At 42.2% G+C, this 22,376-nt stretch overlaps 1 protein-coding gene across 1 annotated transcript; it reads left to right on the top strand.

Moving 5' to 3' along the window:
• The first annotated feature begins 8,680 nt into the window (after window positions 1–8,680).
• CALM2 (calmodulin 2) lies at window positions 8,681–22,084 on the top strand. Its single transcript, XM_082048604.1, has 6 exons — window positions 8,681–8,823; window positions 13,342–13,372; window positions 18,511–18,654; window positions 18,729–18,835; window positions 19,628–19,763; window positions 21,193–22,084. Exons 1-6 carry the CDS (start codon window positions 8,821–8,823, stop codon window positions 21,219–21,221), a joined length of 450 nt encoding a protein of 149 aa, XP_081904730.1. The 5' UTR covers window positions 8,681–8,820; the 3' UTR covers window positions 21,222–22,084.
• The last annotated feature ends 292 nt before the right edge of the window (window positions 22,085–22,376 follow it).

The following is a 22,376-nucleotide window of genomic DNA, read 5'->3' as shown; positions in this document are numbered from 1 at the left end:
TCCTAGACATAACTAAAGAGGGAGATGCTGTAACTTGGCAAACGGACTTTGAGAGCCGTAGGGTCTTGTTTCTGTGCAACTGCTCACAGAAATAGGAGTGAGATGCCCTTGCCCTCTCTTGCAGCCACTGCAGCCACACAGCATAAAGTCATGCCTGCAGGTCTTGCACCCTCCTGAGTCATCCTCAGAGCTCATGGCCTTTGTCCAAATCATCCTCCTGGGAGAGAGGTGGGACACTCAGTTTTTAGGTGGCTGACCAAGGACCGTATGGGTGGCACTGCAGCCCTTCCAGCAAGAAGATACTCCTGAAACGTGGGGTAAAATTCACCTCACCCCAACTGCTGTGCCTTGACATTAGTGTGGAGCTGAAGGACCTGATGCAGCAGAACTATTAGTTCCCTTCCAACACATCTGCCCAAGGTGGCAGGCGTAGACTTCAGCATGCAGCTCCCACTCTTGCTTGTGGGATGGCTCCCTCAGATTTAAAGACATGGGGATTAGTGACTGGCTATCTCACTACCAGCCTGACAGTTTTCCTTGGTGCAGCTGAAAATGTCTCCAGAAGGTATAACAGGAGTCAACTGAATTTTTAAAGCATCATACAGACCACATACATCAGATTGAAAAATACACTTGGTATCTGCTATCCTGTGACTGAAACAGCCAAAGAGAAAAAAAAGCTCTCGTTAAAGGAAATCAGAGAAAAAAAGAGCTTTGGAGAGAATTTCAGGGATAGTAACCCCCCTTTGAAATGTGTCCATGCATTCATCATCTTGGAAAACCTTGAAAATGTCTGTATTTTTTTTCTGCTTTATATCCTTAAAAGTATCCCACTCTTCTTTTTTTCCAGGCCTGGTCAATACTGTCACTTAAGTAACCAAAAATCTCTTCTAAACAATTGGAAAAAATGTGCTTGTAAAACTGTAAATACCTATTCCCAAAAATAACTAAAACTTCTGTGGTTTCAGGGACACAAATGATGCATTTTGAAATAAGACTAAATGTTTATTTATACGAGAGAGCATGCTAGCTCTGCTCCACTGAGAAAATAATGGGCATTAAACCCTATACAGCATACAGTCCACTGAAGAAAAAGTAGATGATATTTTAAATAGATCTGTGATTTTGTGATCTACTACAGTTTTTAAGAAAAACAACTCACTTTTGCCTTAGCAAAAGAACAACTATTTTGGTAGCAATTGATTTCTTGTGACTTTAAAACTCTTCTAAGACTTTCTTTAAACATGATGAAAGATAATCAGAGGGGGCAATAAATTAAAGCAAGGGCAAAGGTGAAGGTTTATTGTTTATTAATAGAAAAGTGTCAATCCAAAGGCGGACTGTCAGCTCCTTCACTCAGTGTTCTCCACATTGCTCAGCTGATGTAGTCAGGCTTCTGTATGGTCTTTACCCAGCCAGCGGTGGATTTCCCCTGAGGCAGAGGATGTCCCTAGATGTGAGAAGGCTGCCCCGTGCCCCCACCTACCTCCATCGCCCCACCAAGGAGACAGTAGGAGCAGTTGGAGGCAATGAGATGTGTCCTGATCAGAACAGGGTTGTGATACTTGACTGCTCGAGCAGCGAGCACTAATTTGAGCAGCCCAAAGGTCACGACTATTTATGCAGATAAAAGGTCAATGGCAAGCTGGCATGTGGCTGCAGGCTATCTTGGTACGCACTTCACCTGGAGCACTGATACCAGCTTCTGATACACAGTTTGTCTTTCTGCATGAACTTTCAGGCCAAGCTTTGGCTGGGAAAAAAAAATCTCTGCCATGGGAGTTGACACAGTTAGGAGCCAGATGCAATTTTTGTGGCTTAGGCTCATCTGTAGCTAAACCAAACCTTTGAATCATTATTTATAAAAGACAGCCAAACTCTGAACTGGTTTCTCAGCATTTAGTCAGCCCTTATGTGGATAAACTCCTCTGAAAGCATGACCGAGTACAGATAGAGGAAAAAGTGAATAAGATGCTCAGGATGTGACCTACTGAAAGAAAGCCTGTGAAATGCCTACCAACTTCAACAGAGGTGGGGTTCTTCAGCTGTCAGTATGTGGACAAAAACACTTTAAGCATGCAGGAACTTAGAGCACAGACTAAATGACATAGTTTTAATTTCTAGTTTATTTCTAGTTAATTTCTAGTTAATTTCAGTTTAGGTGAAACAATGTCTACTTGGGTGAAAAAGGGAAGTAGATACGTTTAGTCTAATCAGATTCTATACTACATTTGAAATGGTATAGTCAATAAGTGCTTCATACTTTGCTGTAATTAGAAAATTAAAACATATTTTAACCTTCAGTTCATTCAGCAGTCTGTCTACCTGCACCGATTTTAAACAAAATCCTTTTGCCTTCTGTTGTAGATCAGTCCCATATGCCCTGGTTCTCAATAGGAAGTGTGCAATATATTTTGTGACATTTCATTCCCCCAAAACAAGGCAATGGGAAAGCATCATTACATTGATTTGTTTTTCATCACTGAGGTATTTGGCACTGTGCCCTAATTAAGGTTGCAGCAATAACTCTATTATAAGCACTGCTTTGCCTCCCCCGGTAATTTTTTAATAGGAGGTAGCTATTATTCTGGTTTTTTTGTTTGCTAATAAAGAAAAAATATGCTAGGATGAAAACCTCCCATGTAGAAAGCCACCAAAACTAACTGTCTTCAGACCTGGAAAAGCATATATTTTCCTCTAGCCATCTCTTCCCATCAAAATGGAGAATTACCAAGTTTTTCCTTGACCACTGTCTTCCTAGATTTCCACACGAGGGGAAGTTTAAACAGTTGCTCGGATGCATTTTGTAAAGCTTATTAAGTCCATTATACTCCTCCTTCACTCCATATTTTGTGGGCTTGGCTTTGGGCAAGCTGAAACCAACCCATGACAATGGCATGGTCTGGTGGGTGAATAACCATATTTTGTTTGCATTTTCCCACTGAAAATGGCAAAATCCTAGCCAGCGCACATTTGCAAGTACTTCCTCGGTTGTATTCATCGAACTGAAGAGAGTATCTGTTGGGGACTGAGGCTCGTTACCATGTCCTCAGGCATGCAGCATATAACTCAAAAGGCTTGCAACTCACACAGTGCAGCTGCAAGTGCTAGGACATAATAACCGTGTGGTAGTTCTTATGGATGAAGGCTTCTGGTCCACACGTGGAAGTGCAGGTGAGTCTTGAAGACTTTCTCTTACAGCTCATCAAAGGAAAGAAAAGGAGCCTTTGCAGAATATGAAAACATTGGAACACATTCTGCAATTTCCTGGACTTCATGTTACCTCTTGTAAGTCTTATGTTATTATTTCCAGTCCCAGAAAAACAGGACTGTAGTATAGATGATGACTGTGAGATTTCTGTTGTCTTGGAGGAAATATGGGGTTTATGCTTTCCCTCCTATTGAGGCATTTCAGAAAATGAAACACAGAAAAAGCAAGATCTTTTTTGTAATTAGTGTTGAGGACCATCTAATATTGTACTTCAATACCATGATTTAGAAAGGGGATCTCCTACTACCTCTGCCCAGGCAGCTTTCACATCTTCCAGAATGATATGCTGGTGAGAAAAAGACCTAGAGCTATGTTTTCCTCATAGGAGTCCAGAAAATACTGCAGGTTTATGGACAATGTTCCATCAGAAATCCTCATAAAATGGAAGGAGTTAATTAGTGCTTTTAAAAATACCTAAAAAATAAAAGATGGTGAGTCCCACTGGCTTTCTACTCTTAATCCTAGTCTAGATTGAGTATCTTGCGTCTTCCTCCAGCCTCTCTCAGTTTTATGTGAGTGCACCTATCTACTTTTTTGGACTTTCCCATCTTGTTTCATTTTACTGAATGGTCACAATACAGTTAAAGACTCAGCTTTAGGTCACCTGAACTAGCTTTACAACATCCAGCCTTGAGTAGAGGAGCCACGTAGTCCTGTATCGGCTAACTGCAAACACAAATAGGTTTTTGAGTGGGCCTGACAGTTCCTATAATGCACCGCACTGCCAGGGCTGCCTTGCTGACTGTACGAGAGTTACCGAAATGCTGACTTGGGTATGCCTGCATCCCCTTCAGCACTGACAGAGTGAAACTGAAGCAGTGGGAGGAATCCCCTGTCCTAGGGCAGGAGGGCCATCCCTGTGCTTGCAAGCACCATGCAGTCCAGGTGTGAGAGTGGCAAGGATCAGGCACAAGAGACACAGCAAGGTGTAAAGAAAGAGTGCAGCTATTCCCACAACCGTGTTTATACTGGAGGTGGTGTGTTCCGTCCCATACAGTCAACAAACCTCTGTATTTTCCAAACCGCTGCCATCCAGGTGAGGTGAGGGCAGCTGGAGTAGCGGTCACCCCATTTCTCAGCATTCTGGGTTGTCTGATCAGTAGATGTTCTCAGGATATCAGAAATAGGAATGTCTCATTCAGCAACTTAAAATTTTGCACACAGAAAAGTTTTTGCTTGTTGAGGGCTAAGTGGGCCTTCCAAGTACAACTGGGTGGTAAAATATTGATATACACCTTAGTTTTATCCCCTTGCCATTGGCTGCATGATTTGAAGTTGGAACTGGAGATGAAGGCCTTCTTCAGGGTGGCAGGTTCTTCATTACAGACAAAGCTGGAAAAAATTAGAGCCATTATGGAAAATCTGCCATAAGCTATTTTCCTTCTATATGTAGCTGTTACTTAAATGCTAAGTTTTAGTACTCTCTGTGAGTAGAGAACTTTTTTCTTCTTACTCAAGGAATTCACTTATAAAATTTGCAATTAATTTCTAATTAGGTTGTTCAAATTATTACTATAATCTACACAGAAATGACATAGGAAAACCTGAGGAGACAACTATAGTGTCTCACACCATTGCAGAGCACTCTGTATAGAACAGTCCACATGATCCATTAAAGTATTATTAAAATGATAGAATAAATTGAATTTATACAATATTAAATATACCACATAAAATAACTGTGAAAATTGCTGGCATATACAGCTCATCTAACCTTGTAACTCAAATTGCTTTTCTAGTTTGTTGCCTCAGTCCTGAAACTTGACTTTATAGGACTGCCTTTCTGTGTGTGGGGGAAAAAAAAAGGCACGGCGCACAAACATTGACAAATCTATTAAATTACGTACCAGAGAGAGAAATTATCATGTTAAAAAGTCTGAGTCGGTAGAGCTCTACTGGACCATTGCGCCAGAGAAATTGCAGTCAGTTCCCAGTATTGCTCTGTCAGAGGTGTCAGTCGTAGCCTGCAGCTGTGGCCGGTCATTTGACGCATTTCCCTGCCTCTGATGGCACATGCAGGCTGCGGAGAGTGTCAGCCAGGCTGCTGGAAAGCAATTCTGCCTCTCTAGGATACCCAGAGAGGACCCTGGCCTCAATATACCTGAGAAGCTGCTGTTTTACCTACCTGAGACTGCTGACAACCTGTTTGTGAGAGAGATTAACTCCCCTCTCTCCCACTAATTTCACTGGGGTGTTCGCTTTAATGCCTTGTAATGCTGCTGTAAGTGTTGGTGTAATTTCACTGGGAGTGTGATTGCAAGTTAACTTCGTGGCTGATCTCTTCAACAGATGGAAGCAGGGTGGGGGTGGTGATGAAACCCACAGGAAATGGGTGCTGCTGGAGGAAAATGCAGATGGAAAAAAGGAGACACATAAGAACAGAGAAAGGGGAGAGAAAGAGATCAAGGAACCAGGGAGCACAGTAAACACATGGTGGAGAGAAGATGCTGTGAATGACCATCTCTTCCACTACCTTTAGAGAAAACTGAAAATGACTAAAAGAAAGAATTTTATAAATTACAGATAGCCAGTACGCTAGTGGGCATATATAGAAACAAGCGGTATGGCAGCCAGGTTCTCTGGGACCTGAAATACTTGCATTCAAATCCTTGCTCCATGGCAGACCCTTAAGCCATAATGAAAGATCCTATGTTTTATTTACCCCGTGGGCCTCACATTTCCTACAGCCTCTGTGCTCCTGAGGTAGCCAGTAGCAAACTCCAGGAACAGGACTCGGGCAGAACATGCTGTCTCGGTACAGCCCTTCCATATATTTTTCATCAAATCTCCTGGGATCTGCTTCACAGAAATGTTCATATACCACATCTCACTCAATTCCTTGATCTCTGGCACCCAAGTAACCCACCCATGAAGCTAGGTGTCGAGACGCTTTGCCTCTCCGAGATCCTGTGAGGATAAAGCTCAGACGCCAAGGAAAGGCCTTGGTAAGTCAGGCCCAGCACCACACATGTGTGGGCATTTCGTTGCCAGGACCCAGGCTTGCATCTTCACCAAAGATGGTTTTTCTCCACACAGATGCACCAGCACTCTGCTCCGCTCCAGATCTGAGGGTGCGACATACACGTACCTTGAGCGGTGCTACGCCACTTTTACCCCAAATCTAGAGTGCGTGATGAATTTTTTGGTCAAGAACTTGTCTGCAGTGATTCGCACCTCTGAGGCTGTAAAGAAGTTGGGAACGTCAGAGCAATCCTTAAAACTGAACCAAAGGGGACATGGGGAGGAGTAAAACTGCTTGAAGCCACCTTGATGTCTCATCCATCTGCATCCAGCACAGCCTGACCATATGTGAGGATTTGCTCCTGTTTCACATGACAGAGGTACAAGGAGGCATGCATAACAATAACCATGGTATTTATTGCTTTCCCTGAAAAGTATTCTACTCATCTAGGTATGTATTACACATTTTTAAAATGGTATCAGGGTTTGAAAATAGTTTACATGTGATTGATTCGTAGACAATAAACGCATCTAAGCAGAAAGGAGGCCTAAAACGCTAACGTATCACAAAACAGTAACTTCAGATTTCAAGGCTGAAGGCCAAATTAAAGTATGCAGTGTTGTTTTCTGTATTCCCTATGATCACAAAAAGTGAGGTAGAGAGGATGGGAGGCACTGGGCTTCATGAAGAGGTCTCTGACTATTTCAAGGAACCAGATCCCATTCTGGTATTCCCTCTTTATTTCTGAATTTGGGGGACACACAATTACCTCTGAAAAGAGAGATGGACAGAGAATTTAAATTAATAGTCTGAGGGGAAAACGTCACAGAATTTTTATTAAGAGTTTGATTATGCCAGTCCCCTCCCAAGCACATTCTATTTATATGACTTACAGAACGACTGCAAAGAGTGAAATCTCTTCAGTGTCTAAAGTGAGAGCCATTGCTCTGATTTGTGTTGTAACAGTAACGAGTAGATAAATATAAAATAATATTAATTTATAAACACTGTACAAACACCAACTAAATTTTTGCGATATATAAGTAGATAATTTGGATTGTAATGTGACAGGTAATTAGTTTTCAAACTTAGGTCAGAAAACTCAAGACTTGGGCCCCTGAAGTTTAATAATGTATTTATGGTCCCAAAATAAGCCTTGTGGTTTTCTGAGATGACAGGTAGGTCTTTCACTGAACTCAGCCAACACTGCAGCTATTTCTTGGAACTATTTGTCGATTTTAAGTATGCTATATGCCTCCGAAAATATATTTGCAAGTTTGAAAATTTCATCTGAAGTGATTTCCCCAATGGATCTTGGAGGATACCCTGGTAAAACGTGAGATTTTAGCTCAGAATTGCTGTCCATCTGTCCTTCCCCGGCACAAGATCAGGGTGTATGTGGTTTGTTAACAGGGAAATCTGTTCTTCTAGACAGCGCTACTGGTGATGAAGCATCTCTGGCTTGCAGAGCAAGGTGGGAATTTTTCTGGTCTGTAATGGATGCAGAGGGAGTCACATTTAGTAACTCTGTGGGTGAGGCTTTCCGGAGCACGGCGAGATAAGGCTCGAAATGTTCTGGCAACGCGCTCTCGGGGGTACATTTCCCAGGTGCGCGTTGCTGAAGTCTCAGGGTAATGCACCAAGAGTCTGCAGCCAGAGCCGGGCTGCAGCCGCGCTGCGAAGCCTGCGGCCCGGGCCCCGCTCCAGCCGGGCCTCCTTCCCCGCCTCCGCAGCGGCCGACCGACAACGCCCGCCACGGCCTGTGGATGGCGAGAGGCCGCGCTGCCCGCCGGGGGCCGCTCCGGAGCTCGCCCCGCTTCCCCCCCTCCGCCCACCCGGGCCCTCTGCGGCGGGGCCGCCGCTCCCGCTCCTCCCGCAGCGGCGGCGAGACGTTGGGGCCCTGCCCGCCCGGCACACCCTGCCGCAGCGCCTGCCGTCCTCCGCGGGCGCAGGGAGCGGCACACCGGGGCAGCCTGGCAGCGGCGCGGCCCGGCCCGGGTCGGGCCCGTCCCGGTTCCCGCTGCGCCGGGCCGGGCCTCACGTACTGCGGGCGGCGGGAGGGGGGGGGAGGGGTAACCGCTTCCCAGCCCAGACTGTGCATGTCCAAGTGACGCATTGCAGGTACGAATCCACCAATCAGCGCCCTCCTTTTGGAGTCGCCGCACTCCTCGGTATTTTTTCTAAGATCCTCTTCCGCTCAGAAAAATAGTCCCCCAGTTTGCTCTCCACTACGCCCCCCCACGCCGTCTCACAATAGCATCCCCCCCCTATTTCCTGTACCTCGTCCCTTTCTCCGCCGGGGCTTGGGGGCTCGGGGGTAGAAAAGGGACGCGTTCGGGGCGCGGGGGGCCTGCCGAGAAGAGCGCGAGGAGCCGGGACTTCTTTCGCAGCTCCGTTCCCTGACAGGGAAAGGGGAGGGGGGAGGGAGCGGCGCGGAGCGATCCGGGCGGGCTGTGAGGAGGTTTATGAGCCACTGCTGGCGGCCAGGCAGGGCTCAGTGTGAGGCGAGCCGTAGAGCGGGAGGGTTGCGTCTGTGCCCCGTGCAGCCGTTAGCTTCCTCCACACCCCACAGCCAGGCCGAGCCACCATGGTGAGTCCCTAGGCATGGGATAGTGGCAGGGCTTTGCGGGCGCTGGTTTGGTGCGGGGGGTGAGGGTGGGGGCTGCCTGTGGTTGAGTGCGGATGGGGGATGGGAAGGGAGAGGGGCAGGTGGTTTGGCTGGTGTGGGGCGAGGTCGTCTGCAGAAGGGTGGGGGTAGGGGTGAAGGCGTCCTTGCCGTGGCCGGTGGATTCAGCCCCCCAGCGCGGCTTTGCTGGGGTGTGTGGTCCTGCTCGGAGGCGCCGTGCGCGTAGGAGGAAGTGCCGGTGGACGAATCCCGCCCGGGTCCCTTTCCCGCCCTGGGGCGTTGGTGCGGATTCAAAATTCAAACTGCCACTCGGTTCGACCGCCATGACGCTTTGTCGGGGCGTGTGTCGGTTGGAAGGGGGGGGCGAGGGGGAGCGGCAGATAACGGTTTCTCCTGGGAGGAGACCCGCGTGGAGGGTGCCGGGAGGGGGGAAGGAGCCTGCCACGATGGCACCAGCTCCACTTTCTTATCGCTTCCTCCCCCCTTCCTCCCCCGGCAAGCCGGCGTGTGCGGCTGAATGGGGCTGGTAACGGCTGCTGCGAGCCCTTAAGATGTCTGGCTCGCTAGCGAGGTGTGTTGCGCCTGGTAATAATGCACTGCGGAGCCCTGCAGTTTCTGAGTAGCATGATGATGAGGGGCAGGCTACCTCACTGCACCATTTTGCTCCTTGATAGACCTGTTGTCAGCTCACGTTGGAGCCGCTCTCTGCTGCTGGTTTCAACGCCTTGGTTCGGTGGCTCTATTGAACAAGGGATTTCTTTCTTTTTTTTTTTTTTTTTTTCCCAACAAATTTGGCTTCCCATTTTGGTCGTTGCGGTGGACAGTCTTGCATTTTCTTGCTCAAGCACAAGTTGTTTTTCTCCTATGAATATGGTTGTTTAGGATTTCAATCAACTGTCAGAACGTGTTTTGTGGAATTGGAGAATTGTTGAAAATTCGGTCTAAAGGATATGAGTTTAGCTTTTTTAATTAAGACAAATGGATACTGAAACGTACCCGACACGGAACAGTTCTGTTGTGAAAGCAACACCAATGACCACTTAGTATCATCTCTGCATTAAGAGAAGATGCAGTATAGTGGAATTGCATTTTCATTCATTACGTGCTTTTTAAGGAATCGGATCACTAACAACTCGCCATGTCTAAAGTGAACAATGGGTACATAACTTTGAGGGTTGTTTTTTTTTTTAAGTGCTTTCTCCAGGCAAAGTAATTAGGTGAACAGAAGTATGAATGTCGTTGTTTTCTTTTGCTCGAATTGTGAACCTATACAGCAAATTAACTAGAAGGGACAAAACCCATGAATCTAGCAGCAAAAGCCTCTTATTGCTTTTAGTAATCATCTGTACAGAACCAAAAATGGAGTGTCTTCAAGCAAGGTCTGTATAAAAATGGGTGTGTCCAGGAGCCACAGTGACACTTTGAATGTGGTTATAGATCATTCACCCTGACAGACCAGACTGGCTAAACCTGTGAATATATGTTGTCCAATACTGCATATGCTAGATGAAGCAGAATGTTTTGCTCCCCCAAAAAACTAAGCTACTATAAGCATAATTTTGGCCCTAATATGCTAGTCTGTCTAGTTCTTCAGTTAATCTTGCCAAAGCAGAACTGTCCATTCAGAAGTAACATCTGTGAAGTATGCCAAAATGCCAAGTTTTGGAGGGGAGTGGTGTCATCTGTTCTGTGATTTGCTGATTGCCCTCCATCTGGCAGTGTTAGTCAGCTTCTGTTGAGGCTCTTCTAAAATGATCACTGCATAGCAGCTCTGGCTGTAATGAAACACTACCTCTAGAGGCTGCATGTGCCACTGAAATTGCTGCGCACGCAACAGCTCCCCGTCTTTCCTAGGAGGCTTAGATTCCGCGTCAGGCCCTCAACATAATCGGGCAGCAGCAGAATGGGGACTGTTGCAGTGAAAATGAAAGTGCTGCAGTGTGAATTGGAGAATGCAGTGTCAAAGCTGTGATGGCTTCCCTGCTTTCATCAAAGGAGGTTTTTAGGTGGATCTTGGCCATAGTTAGGGGCGTGTCAAAACTTCAGCATGGGCACGTTACAGTTGTAATTTAACTGTTTGTTTCTGAAGTTGGGTTGCATTACTGAAGGTGTGCATACTGTCACGTGTATGATGCGTATCTAGCTTAAATGCAGGACAGATTGCTCCAGAAGGCCCCTCTAGGGACAGCGCAGTGGCCTGTAACTTGCAGGCATGGATCCTGGCTCAGAGCCGTCACCTGAGTGGCATGGGAGGGGGTGACCGGGCAGACTTGCTGGCTCCGCCTTTTGCTGCTGTTGCGCAGCAGTCCCTGCAGAGCCTAGCACTGCGGAGTACAGATGGTGTTTGTTCAACCTTGCCCCACCTCCTAGCTTATCTTTCAACTGCTGTGTACCAATGGCTTCTAATATGCTTTGTGCTCTTCTCAAAGGCTCTACCTTTTACAGGTAATGACAGAGCTTATCCAAATTTATGGTTAGTGGCTATAAGTTAAGTTGCTGGAAGACACAGAAAAGTTTGGGAACACTTAACAGTTTAAACACTGCTTAATGTCATGTCTTTATATAAAACTGTTTATATAAAACAGTATGTGACTCAACTTGGTAACCCATAAGTATTGACCTAAATAAACTAGGTACTTGCTACTTAAATCTGATATACAGCTTTCTGTGGATATAAATATCCTAGAGATATGTAGCACATCGTTCTCTTCACTCAAGCAATAAAAATGTAAATACCATGCAAAGGTATGAGCCTGTCTGTGTTAATGATACACTCCAGACTAGTGAAAATCTGCTAGGCTTCTGTTAAGTGACCAGCAGAATACTTCTATTTCGGAGCCTAATGTTGAATTGGTGATGTTCTCAGCAGTGCTGCTGCCACCCTGGACTATCTCATTTCTTTAAAAACAAAGTTGAACCTGCATGGAAGTGCTTCCTACAGCTGCTGAAATTGGAACAAGTGGAGTCTATAGCTGCAGATACCCATTGGCTGCTCCTTTAGAAGTTGCTCAGTACTATGGTCTTGATTATGAGAGGAGATGAGCCACACTCAGTCTGAGAAATCACTGATCATGGCCTTTATCTTGGACTGTTTCTGTATTGTATGCATATTTGTTTTGTAAGCAGTTTGGCTCTTGTATGGTTGCTTGAGCAGCTAATTCAGTTCTGTTACAGGAGGAATAACTGGAGGCTGGTAACTTCTAGGTTTGTATGCAATATAAAAATGTAATTCAAATTGAAATTAGTAAAAACTGACAGGTGGTGAATATACCTTTTTCTAAGTATTTCATTGGCAGATGGCTAATGTGTAGAGAGACTTTTGTGGGCACAGCTAATGACTGAAAATGTTTCTAACTGTCAGTATTGTAGTAATCATAAAAAGGTTGTTGCTGTTGCAATAGGAACAAAACTAAAAAAGCAATTTTGAACCCGGGCAGTGTGTTTATCTTTTCTGTGTATTTTTTTTTTTTTTTTACTGTTTCATGGAGTACTATGGGGTAAAGAGCTCAAGGAGCTTTGAAGGAAATGCATGAACTTGTTACTGCAGCTCAACTGAAGCTATCCAGAATTTGTTTGAAGGATTGACTGACTTGAAAACCTAGGGAAAGTGTTTCTAGAGCCTTCAAATACCTTTGTTTTCTTTCATGAGTGAAATCTGTTTGGGGTTTGGCCTCAAAGGTGGATGTTTTTTTATTATTGCTGTTAAATCTAGTTGATTCAAAAGTGTTCAGTGATGGGGCAAAATCAGGTATAAACTGGGGCTTACCCAACTGATACGGAAATTGTGTCTTATACCACTGAAACTTGCTTTTGTGGCCCTGTGGACTATCTTATACTACTTGAGTCTGTAGACAAGAGTCTAAAAGAAGTTTAGACATCTGTATGACAAATGCAGTGAAATTACTGGGCTGAAGCTGCTAGTACTGATTATATGGACTCTTGTTTTTTACAGCTAGGTCTTGGACATGAAACTTCATGGTAATCAATAGATGATTTAATTCTTGAGAAGAGTATATTTTCCTAATTATAGTATTGTAATTTGAAAGAGACTAGTCACCTTGAAATTTGGGATTTGGGGATTCCTGCTGCATTACTTAGACCTAAAATGTTTAGTGTTAAAGCTGAGGCTACTATACAAAGGTATTACAGCCAGTAGCCTGCTGTGTTAAGTTTTTTAAAACAAGTCTAGGTTGACCTGTGTGCCTTGAGTTTGCTAGTGTTGCTTGGGTAATTGATTGATACACATGGTAATCCATTATTTGGGTGTACAAGATATTGCAGGATCAGGAAATGAGGACAGGCTGCCAGGTCTTACTTAGCAGGCAATCCTGATGACTTTTTGAGCTGTGTGTTAGAACTGTTTCAGACTGCCACAGCTAAATTCTGAAGAGCAGCTACCATATTCAGAGACCACTACAAGTCTGTGTCTTATTTTGCCTTGAACTTTTGCTACAACTATAATGATATTCTCTTTTATTGCAGGCTGACCAACTGACAGAAGAGCAGATTGCAGGTGAGGTTTTTATGTGCTGTGTTGCTACTCCTACTTGACCTGGCACATCTCTTAATCCAGTGACAGTCTGTGTTACACAAGATATTTAGCTTTCTTAGATACTGAAGAACTATTGTGGAATATTTTAATTTGTCACTTAAGTTTTAAAGGCTTATCTGCTGTAAAAGCACCATGGATACAGTTAATCTGAAGTTTTGTCCTCTGGAATAGTTAGACAGTCCTTGCAGCTTTACTTGGGACTCTGTTTTTTTTTTTTTTTCTTATGACTATAGAATTGTCCTAAGTGCAAACTGAAAGGCAAGTGGGTGGTGAGGAGGGTGACAGATCTCTGGTGAAGACTTGGAACCTGGAGTGTTCTTCTAACATCAGGCAAAAACAATTTACTTTGTGATCATCTATCAGTGGAGATGTTTCAGAGTGGCTGGTTCTGATGACAGCAGGAACTGGCTTCATGATGACAGCTCCTGATATTCTGTATTTGGAACTGCATTGTGTACTTGGACACAAGTGTTCTGTGCACTGTTCTGATTGTCTGGTGCTTGCTCTGAAATGCTCAAATATCCATCTCTTATTAGCCACCTGACAATCGTTTCTACATGCTGACAGCCATTTACTAGTGGTTAAAACTTCTGCTTATGTCTCCTGCTTGTGCAAACTAGTATCTGTCACTGCTCTCTGAAGACTGATTTCAACTTCCATTCTTCATGTGACTTCATAATTCAGCCTTGCCATGGGCATTCAAAAACTTCCGGGCTTTTGGTCTGACAAGTGTACAGTGCTAATACTAGAAAGTCTTGGTTTGCATAACTGTCATGTGAAATGATTTTAGAGGGTGTTAAGGTTCTGCTAATCTAACAGTACCAGCCTCTAAGAGGTGTTTAACTATGGTGTAGCTCTTGAAGACACTATATTAAAGTGTCATAATGAGCTTGTTTGTTTCTACCGTAATTGCCAAATTTGAAGTGCAAGAACATTCTTCTGTAGCTTTTAAGACTTCAGAAGCTTGCTTTAACTCATAGGAGACTAATTATGGTTTTGTGGAATGTCCTTAGTCTATTTAGTTGTTGCCATAGTACTGCCTTATGAGTAAGCACAGGTCAAATCTAGTTCAATTTGAGATTTTTTTCTGGAAGTGGTCTACGTTTCTTAAGGGTTTTGTGATCAGTTTAGTTGGAGCAGGCTTTATCAATTGTCACTGCCGTTCTTTTCAATAATGGTTTATTGTTCCAGTTCTTAATTGTAGAAGCTTGATTAGTTGATGTAACTGATTATGGAATATGACCAGGAAGCATATTAACACTACCTCAGCATTAGTGTAAACGTTAGCTATTCAGTAATGATGGTGTAGTTGTCAGAGCCAGAAGTGAGTATTAATATGCTTGTCATATTGGAATAAAGGGGTTTCATCTATGTGGAAAGAATAAAAGTATAACTTAGCGTTAGTATCCAGTGCAAAAATGGCTTGCCACTTTCACTTCAGCTAGAGTATTTAATGAAGCAAATGTGTTTGGAGGTTTATGCTTTACTTGCAAACACAATGTGAAGACGTAAGCCTGCTGCTAGTCTGTTAGGGAACAATCCCTAATGCTGTTTAGGAAGGGTGGTGGCTGACTATGCTGTTGGTTTAGTTTTGCCATTGAAGGCTGGTGTCTTGCATGGGAAAACTGTTAGAGGTACAGTTTGCATGTTTTACTGACTGTGGTTTTAAAGGCTTGAGCCTCCTACCATTCCTTTTCAACTTATCTGAAGTTACCTAGCTTTTGAAGGTGGCCTTAAGAAAATGATACTACAAGGTAGAGACACCATTTCTGTTCTTAAATAGGAGGCCAAAGTAGTTAAAGCAGCCATTTCTCCTGGGCTTAAAACAAATATTCTGCTTGTGCTGTGAAGCACCGTAATAGAGTTGTTGAAGATTCCAGGTGTTCTTGTTTCCCATGAAACTCATTGATCATATGGGACTGAAGCTTCTTGTCATTATAGGTAGGGGTGAAGAACTTGCCAGGTTTTTTTCATATGAAAAAGTGTTTTTTTTGGAAGCTGAGTAAGTATAGAGTGTGAATCCTAGTTGCAGCTTCACTCCATACGATTGAAGTTGCAGAGACAAATAGATATCTCTTTGGTTGAGCATTGTATTAAAAAAGGTATATAGGTCAGAACTGGTTTATGTGGGTGGTCGGGGGGGTGGGATGTAAATATACTTTTGTCACAAAGGTCTAGTGAGCTATACTTCCACTAGACCTCAAAGAGGTCTAAATGGGCTCTCTGTACAAGTAGGCCTATGTATGGTGTTTGTTATGCCTTGTTCATTTAGTGTACTCTGGCTCTCTGTTGGGGATCTGACCGCAAAAGTTATTTAGAATTTATTTCACAGTGGAAATAGTCATGGTTAAGTGTTGAGATTCTGGTAGCTGTGAAGAGAACAATTTATATTCTCCTATCAAAGTTCCAAGCATAGCTGGCTAAACTGGGTGGGTGGGAATGCTAGTTCTGATTCACTGAACATATTAGGACACTGAAGACTGCCACTTCATCTGGGAAAGGTGATGTAGTGCAGAGATGCCTCAAGCTGTTGTTAAACAGAACATTTTGAGCTAGGGTGTTAGAGTCCACATTTTGTTGGACTAGCCCTTCTTTCATAGGGCCTGGAAGTAGTATTTTCTCATGATGTGGTGTGCCTTTTCAGAAGGAAGACCTTGTAGGCTGGCTTTAAGATGAGTGGTTCTGTCTTCACATTTCTGACAGGTTAGCCTTATCTAGGATACAAGGGAGTTTTCTACACAGGAGTGTTGAAGAGAAGGAGAATTTGCTTTACAGGCTGCATAGAGTTATAAGGTGTTTAAGTGTGGGTGGTGTGTCTTACAGTCTTACGTTGCAGAAGCTAGAATTGAGTTGCTCACTGAATTTCAGTATTTCATAGCTGCCTTCACTGGCCACTGCCACAAATTCTCCAAAGCTATGCTAGGTTGTTCTTGTTCTAGTCTAAACTGTATCTGCATGGGTTGCTGTTCCTTTGTTGTAATTACTGGAGGTGGTTCCTAGAAGTGGTTAAAGAGTTATTTCAATTGTATTCCTAACTTGATTCAGCACTTCAAACAGGAATATGCTGCTGATCTCTGACTCACTTTACTTTCTTCAGGGTTATGATTTATAACTGGTTGTTTCTTAGCCTACAGCATCTTTTACTCAAAGGAGAGAGATGTCCTTCAAGTGGTTAATTTCAAGTGTTCATAATATACCACTGAATAGCCAGTGTTGTTGAAAGCAAATATTTGAGTTTTGCATTAAAAAATAGGTATTACTTTTTCTAAGCAGGATCACTGTAGTATTGTGAAGTCTGCTTCTTGTTGGGATGAGTGACAGCTGACCTTAAAGCTAAGGATGGTTAACAGCTAAACGTTTTGAGTAATGCTTGAGTACCTGACTCTTGATGAAGACTCAGTGCTCTCCTTTGAGGTCCTTCCATGATAGACTATGAACTATACTAGGCTTGATGCAAAAGCCTTTTCTTTGCTGGTGTAAAACTTTCCTAGTAATAAGCCTGTCTGCCTCTTACTGAACTGAAACTAGCCCCAAAGACTGTTTGGAAGTAACTGTAGGTACAGGTTATAGCTGCCTGTTTGGGTAGGCCTGTTTCTGCTTTGTGATTATACAATGCTGGCTTGAAACTTTTGGTTGTGCAGTAGCTTTGCTCTGATTCTTGTGTGCTGAACAGTGGGAGTTGGCTTTTGGAACACTTCAAACTGTTAGATGTAGAAGAGTGGGTTTTTCCTGGATGGGACTCAACTGTGGCTTTGGTATTACAGCTGCACTCATGAACTATAAAAAGCCTATTTTTGTAGTTGCATTTTTAACGCTTGCTAGCTTGTACTCACCTCAAGTGTTTCAGAGTATGAAGTGGATGAAGTAAGAATTTATGTAGTTCATGTGAAAACACGACTTTTACTGTGACTAATTCTGATCTGAGAAACTCACCATCTGGAAAGCTGACTGCTTGGAAATGTTGGAAAAATAATTTTTGGAAGTATTTCTGATGCAGGAGTACCCTTGACCTAACAAGTTCTCCGAAGTCATGATCCCTCATGCCTTGAAAGCTGTAAAAGGGTCTGAACTACACAAGCAAGTAGATAGGTTTTTATGTTTAGTAGCTCATATACAAACTACAGTTATAGTCCAGTGAGCTAGTTTAAGGTCTGTGGCCAAAGACAAACAGATGGCATGGATTAAAACCAACTTCATTTTTGGACTGGTCAATTAAACATGTTATGCTTGTATTAATATTGCTGGCTACAATACAGCTATTGTAGGGGGTTAAGAGGTAGCATGGAAACACAGTTAAGCAGCCTTACAGCTGTTTTTGACTGGTTCTGTGAAGGCTGTTTCAGGATACAGCAGGGCTGAAGCAATTTTCTTAAGCGGCTTTTCAGAAATTAAGACTCCAGTGGCTTTCCTTCTTGAACAGCTGGCTGGAGTTGTGTATATACACAGACTGAAGAATTGCGGAAGTCCAATGGGAGACGTTCCTTTTTAGCTAGGCATAGCCAAATGTTAAGACCTATGGTGCTAGGTACTGCAGCTTCATGTAGCATATACTGTTCAGACTTGCACATCCAGCGTAAGTAGGTTATAATGAGAAACTATTTTTAGTTTCGTCCGATTATACCTTTTTCCATTTACTTGTCTCTTCTATTAGTAACATTAATACTACAGCTTAATAGCGCTTCCATTTTGAGTACCATTTTTCAGCTTCTTCAAAGTAGTTTATTCTCATGAGAGAAACAGTTTCTACCAATGATGTGGATCATTCTGTTTGCAGATTAACTATTCCTTTCAGCTCTGTATTAGGGGTCTTGGTTCAAGATAGAAGTACTCAGATGTTTGTTATTATCTAAAATGGATTACCTGTTCTATTGTATTTAGGTCAAAATGTGGTTGATTGGTGGACTGGCAGGTTGTTTTCCAGATGTTGGTGCTTCTATATTTGCATTAGAGTTACAGCAGACTGAGCAGTATACTGAAATTTTCTTGAGAATGAAATCAATTTTTTAAATTTGCACCGAAAACAAATGGATTCTTATCTGATTAAGTAAACTTAACATTTAGAAGCTGAAGGGATTAACTCCTTTTTTGTTATTATACAGAATTCAAAGAAGCTTTCTCACTATTTGACAAGGATGGGGATGGTACTATAACCACAAAGGAGTTGGGGACAGTGATGAGATCACTTGGTCAAAACCCTACAGAAGCAGAGCTACAGGATATGATCAATGAAGTAGATGCTGATGGTAAGATTTTTACTAATAAGTAAAATAATAAAGCGCCTAAATTCTATTCTTCTAACGAAGTAACTGTCTTGCAGGCAATGGCACAATTGACTTTCCAGAGTTTCTGACAATGATGGCAAGAAAAATGAAAGATACAGATAGTGAAGAAGAAATTAGAGAAGCCTTCCGTGTGTTTGACAAGGTACTAAAATGTTTATATGAACAAGTATTTCTGTTATGAAAACTCAGTCTGACTTCTGATGAGTTTCCTCACTGAATTGAGGGCTATCTGCAATCACCCCTAAAGTTCAGTCTCTGTGGGACTGCACCTGAAAGCCAGATGAGTCATCATGATAGTACTGGGTGATACTATTAAGCTACCACTTGCTATGATACCAAAATACTTGTACAAGGCTGGCAGGGAAATTGCTTGGATATTTAGGATAGTAATCTTTTAAATCTTAGTCTTTGCCAAGTGAATTGCTAAATGAGTCTAAAGTTACTCAGCTTCTTAAGCAATATGCACTTTTAAACAGAAAATATATAAGTACCTTGGGGTGTGGTCAGTCCAGAGTTTGGATACAGTAGTACTTTAATGTGCAGTATCCCCTGGAACAGGTGAATGAGAAATAGCTTCTGGTCTAAGAAACAAGACACTTGAAACAGTCAGTCACATGATTGAATAGGTATCTATCTTTCACTTAAAGGTTACAAAAGGTGCTGATTGCTTTGTTAGTGATTAAAAAAATGTCTTGGGATAGAACAGCCAAAGTAGACTGTATTGGATAAGTTGTTTCCAAAATGTGTTTTTAAGACTAACATCCTAGAAAATACTGTAGATATGCTTAGAGCTCTCATTTGCCTTGTGCAAATGCTAGTGGTTAAAGCTACGCTAACTTTTAATGTTCAGCTTGCTCTGCAATATTCTGAAGTTATAGTTAAGTCACTATGCCTTAGACAAGTCTATTCCAGTCTTCTTTTTTGCCCTTGCCAGGATGGTAACGGTTACATTAGTGCTGCAGAACTCCGTCATGTGATGACAAATCTTGGGGAGAAGCTAACAGATGAAGAAGTTGATGAAATGATTAGGGAAGCAGACATTGATGGTGATGGTCAAGTAAACTATGAAGGTAAGGAGCTGTTTGTCAATTCTTCTTGAGTAGCACTTGTCATGCTGGTGATTGTGTAGATGCTGATAGCCACACCAAGCTAAAATAGGGGAATGTTCAGATGAGACATCAACAGTTGATGTTCCTTTAAGCTTATGTCTTTTAGTGTGTACATTGTGTACCTCTAAATAGGTTTCAGTTTGAGTGGGTTATTGCTGCCTTTGTGCCAAAGGTAAAAAATGACTATTCAACTGTGCAGTGCAAGAAATAACTTTTAAATCTAAGGACCATTAGAATAAGGAATCTAGCCAAGATGTTCATATATTGTTTATACTGTTCTGTTCACTAATGAATGTTGGTCTGACAGTAGCAAGTCACTCACTTTTCATTAATGCTTTTAGAATTATTAGAGGCAGAAGGCCTCTAAAAGGCACAAAAATTTCAAGACCTTTTAAATAACCTCACACAAATCAGCTGCAGCAGTAGCTTGTTTCTATTTAATTCTTCAGGGCATTGAAACTTAAGTCACTCAAGCAGGAGGAGTTCTGTTAGACAAATGCTTGCAGCTCAGAAGTACTGAGTTCTCATTTTAACTCTGAAAATATCATAGCTTGTTTCTATGAGATGTTCAAATAATACCCTTACTGTTTCTGAGGTGTAGATGTGGTTTCCCTTTAAGGGGAACCTTCTTGGTTGTGGCCTTAGGATGAGCACACATCTATAAGCGAAAAGGTATTTTTATGAACGAGGCTGTTGCTCTGTTGCTGTATTTGTGAGTAGACTGTGTAGAGGATGGCATTGGAGAGGGGAGGCATCCCTGTGTTTTGAGTTGCTCTTTTGAAACTTGAGCAACCAGTTAACTCCTTTTAGGCTCCTGGTTTCTTTTTTGTTACTGTATCTGAAACTGTGGTTTAGCAAGATAAGTGAAGAAGCCTGTTTTGTGGCATCTAACTTCCAGTGTGCTGTGAATAAGCAATGATTCAGTTGCTTAAAGCCAGTCATGCAAAACAGTAAAACTTGAGCTCTTCTTTGGGGGAAAAAAAAAAAAAAAAAAATCAAAAGAACAGTGTCTTGCTTGTACCCCTGCTTAACTGATGGTAACTTCAGTGTAAGTTCTACTGATCTTATTCATTCTTAAATATCTTGTTGCTACCTGTAAATTAGTGGGCATGAGGGCCCTGTAATGTTTTATTTTGGAATTAAGTCTGTTTGCTAATTCACTGAGGGACCAACTTTTTTTAATAAAAGTAGAGGCCTTTTCCCATTAAAAATAGGAGGGGTTTAGGTGTGATTAGTGAAAAAGGGGGCTACCTGGAAGATGCTTTTCTGAATGTAACTGAAAACATAGTTTTGAAGCAAAGTTCAGCACAAGTAAGGTAGGCCACTTCTCAGATACTGCAGTTCAGATTTTTTCACTGAATAACTCTTATGCAACTCTTTCCTTTTACAGAGTTTGTACAAATGATGACAGCGAAGTGAAGACGTTGTACAGAATGTGTTAAATTTCTTGTACAAAATTGTTTATTTGCCTTTTCTCTGTTTGTAACTTATCTGTAAAAGGTTTTTCCCTTACTGTCAAAAGAATATGCATGTATAGTAATTAGAAGGCCATTCCTCCATGTTTTTCTCCTTTATCTTACTGTCATTGTTCTGATTTTTGGAAAAATTGATCTAAGTAACAAATGTTGCATGTGGCTTACTCTGGATATTTAAGCCCTTCTGCACATCTAAAGTTAGAGTTGGTTAACTGTGGGAACATCTGGGTTGTCTGTTTAAAAAAAGTAGCTTTCTTTAGGAGACTTAGGTATGACTAGTGTAACAAGTTACATAAAGCAAGTTGGGGTTTACCATGCATTAGCAATTCCTTAGTTAAAGCAACATGCTGGCTCTAGTTCTCAGTACATAAAGGAGTTTATTCTGCTTTCTATAATGGAGGATAAGGAGTCCTGCAGCTAACTGCAGGATAAAACTGTGTGTGTATATATACATGTGGCTAATGCACTGTAAAAATCATTCTCCTAACTTACTTCACAGTAACTTGTTTGTGGCCATACCTGTAACATGTTGTTGAAATGTGGAGTCTTAACGTTGTGGACAATTGACAGTCAACAACATGAAACTTAAGTTGCACTAACGCAAAACGGGTGATTTATCCAGGTACTCGTACACAAGTTTTTTTTTGTACTGCTGGTCCTGTACCAGAAAATATTTTCTCCTCTTGTTACTATGCTTTTTAAACTTTGTTTAGCCACTTATTTTCAAAAAAATCTGCTTATGGCACGATTTGCCTCAAATCCATTCCAAGTTGTATATTTGTTTTCCAATAAAAAAATTACAATTTACCCATACTGTTTCAATGTATCCTTGAATTATTTACAGGAATTGTTCAATACAGTTGCTGCTCTATGTGTTTCAGTATGTAGCAGTTTGGTTTGCTTATGCAATGGATTGGCTGTCTTAAAATAGCTTGGAAGGTGAAAACTTAGTCCTTAACTCTGGCCCTTAATAGTATTGTTGACTTGAAGAAGCTTTCTTACTAGTAGTTTAAAATGTATTTTACAGTCTTGTGTGGAGCTTGGTGCTTCAATAAACTTACCGTAGTGACTGGCTATGCCCACTATCTGTAGACGTTGT

The sequence above is a fragment of the Streptopelia decaocto genome (assembly GCF_964273445.1).
Source record: "Streptopelia decaocto genome assembly, chromosome: 3".
NCBI lineage: Eukaryota > Metazoa > Chordata > Aves > Columbiformes > Columbidae > Streptopelia > Streptopelia decaocto.
The sequence above is the reverse complement of the archived record's forward strand: the minus strand, read 5'-3'. Positions and strand labels throughout refer to the sequence as shown.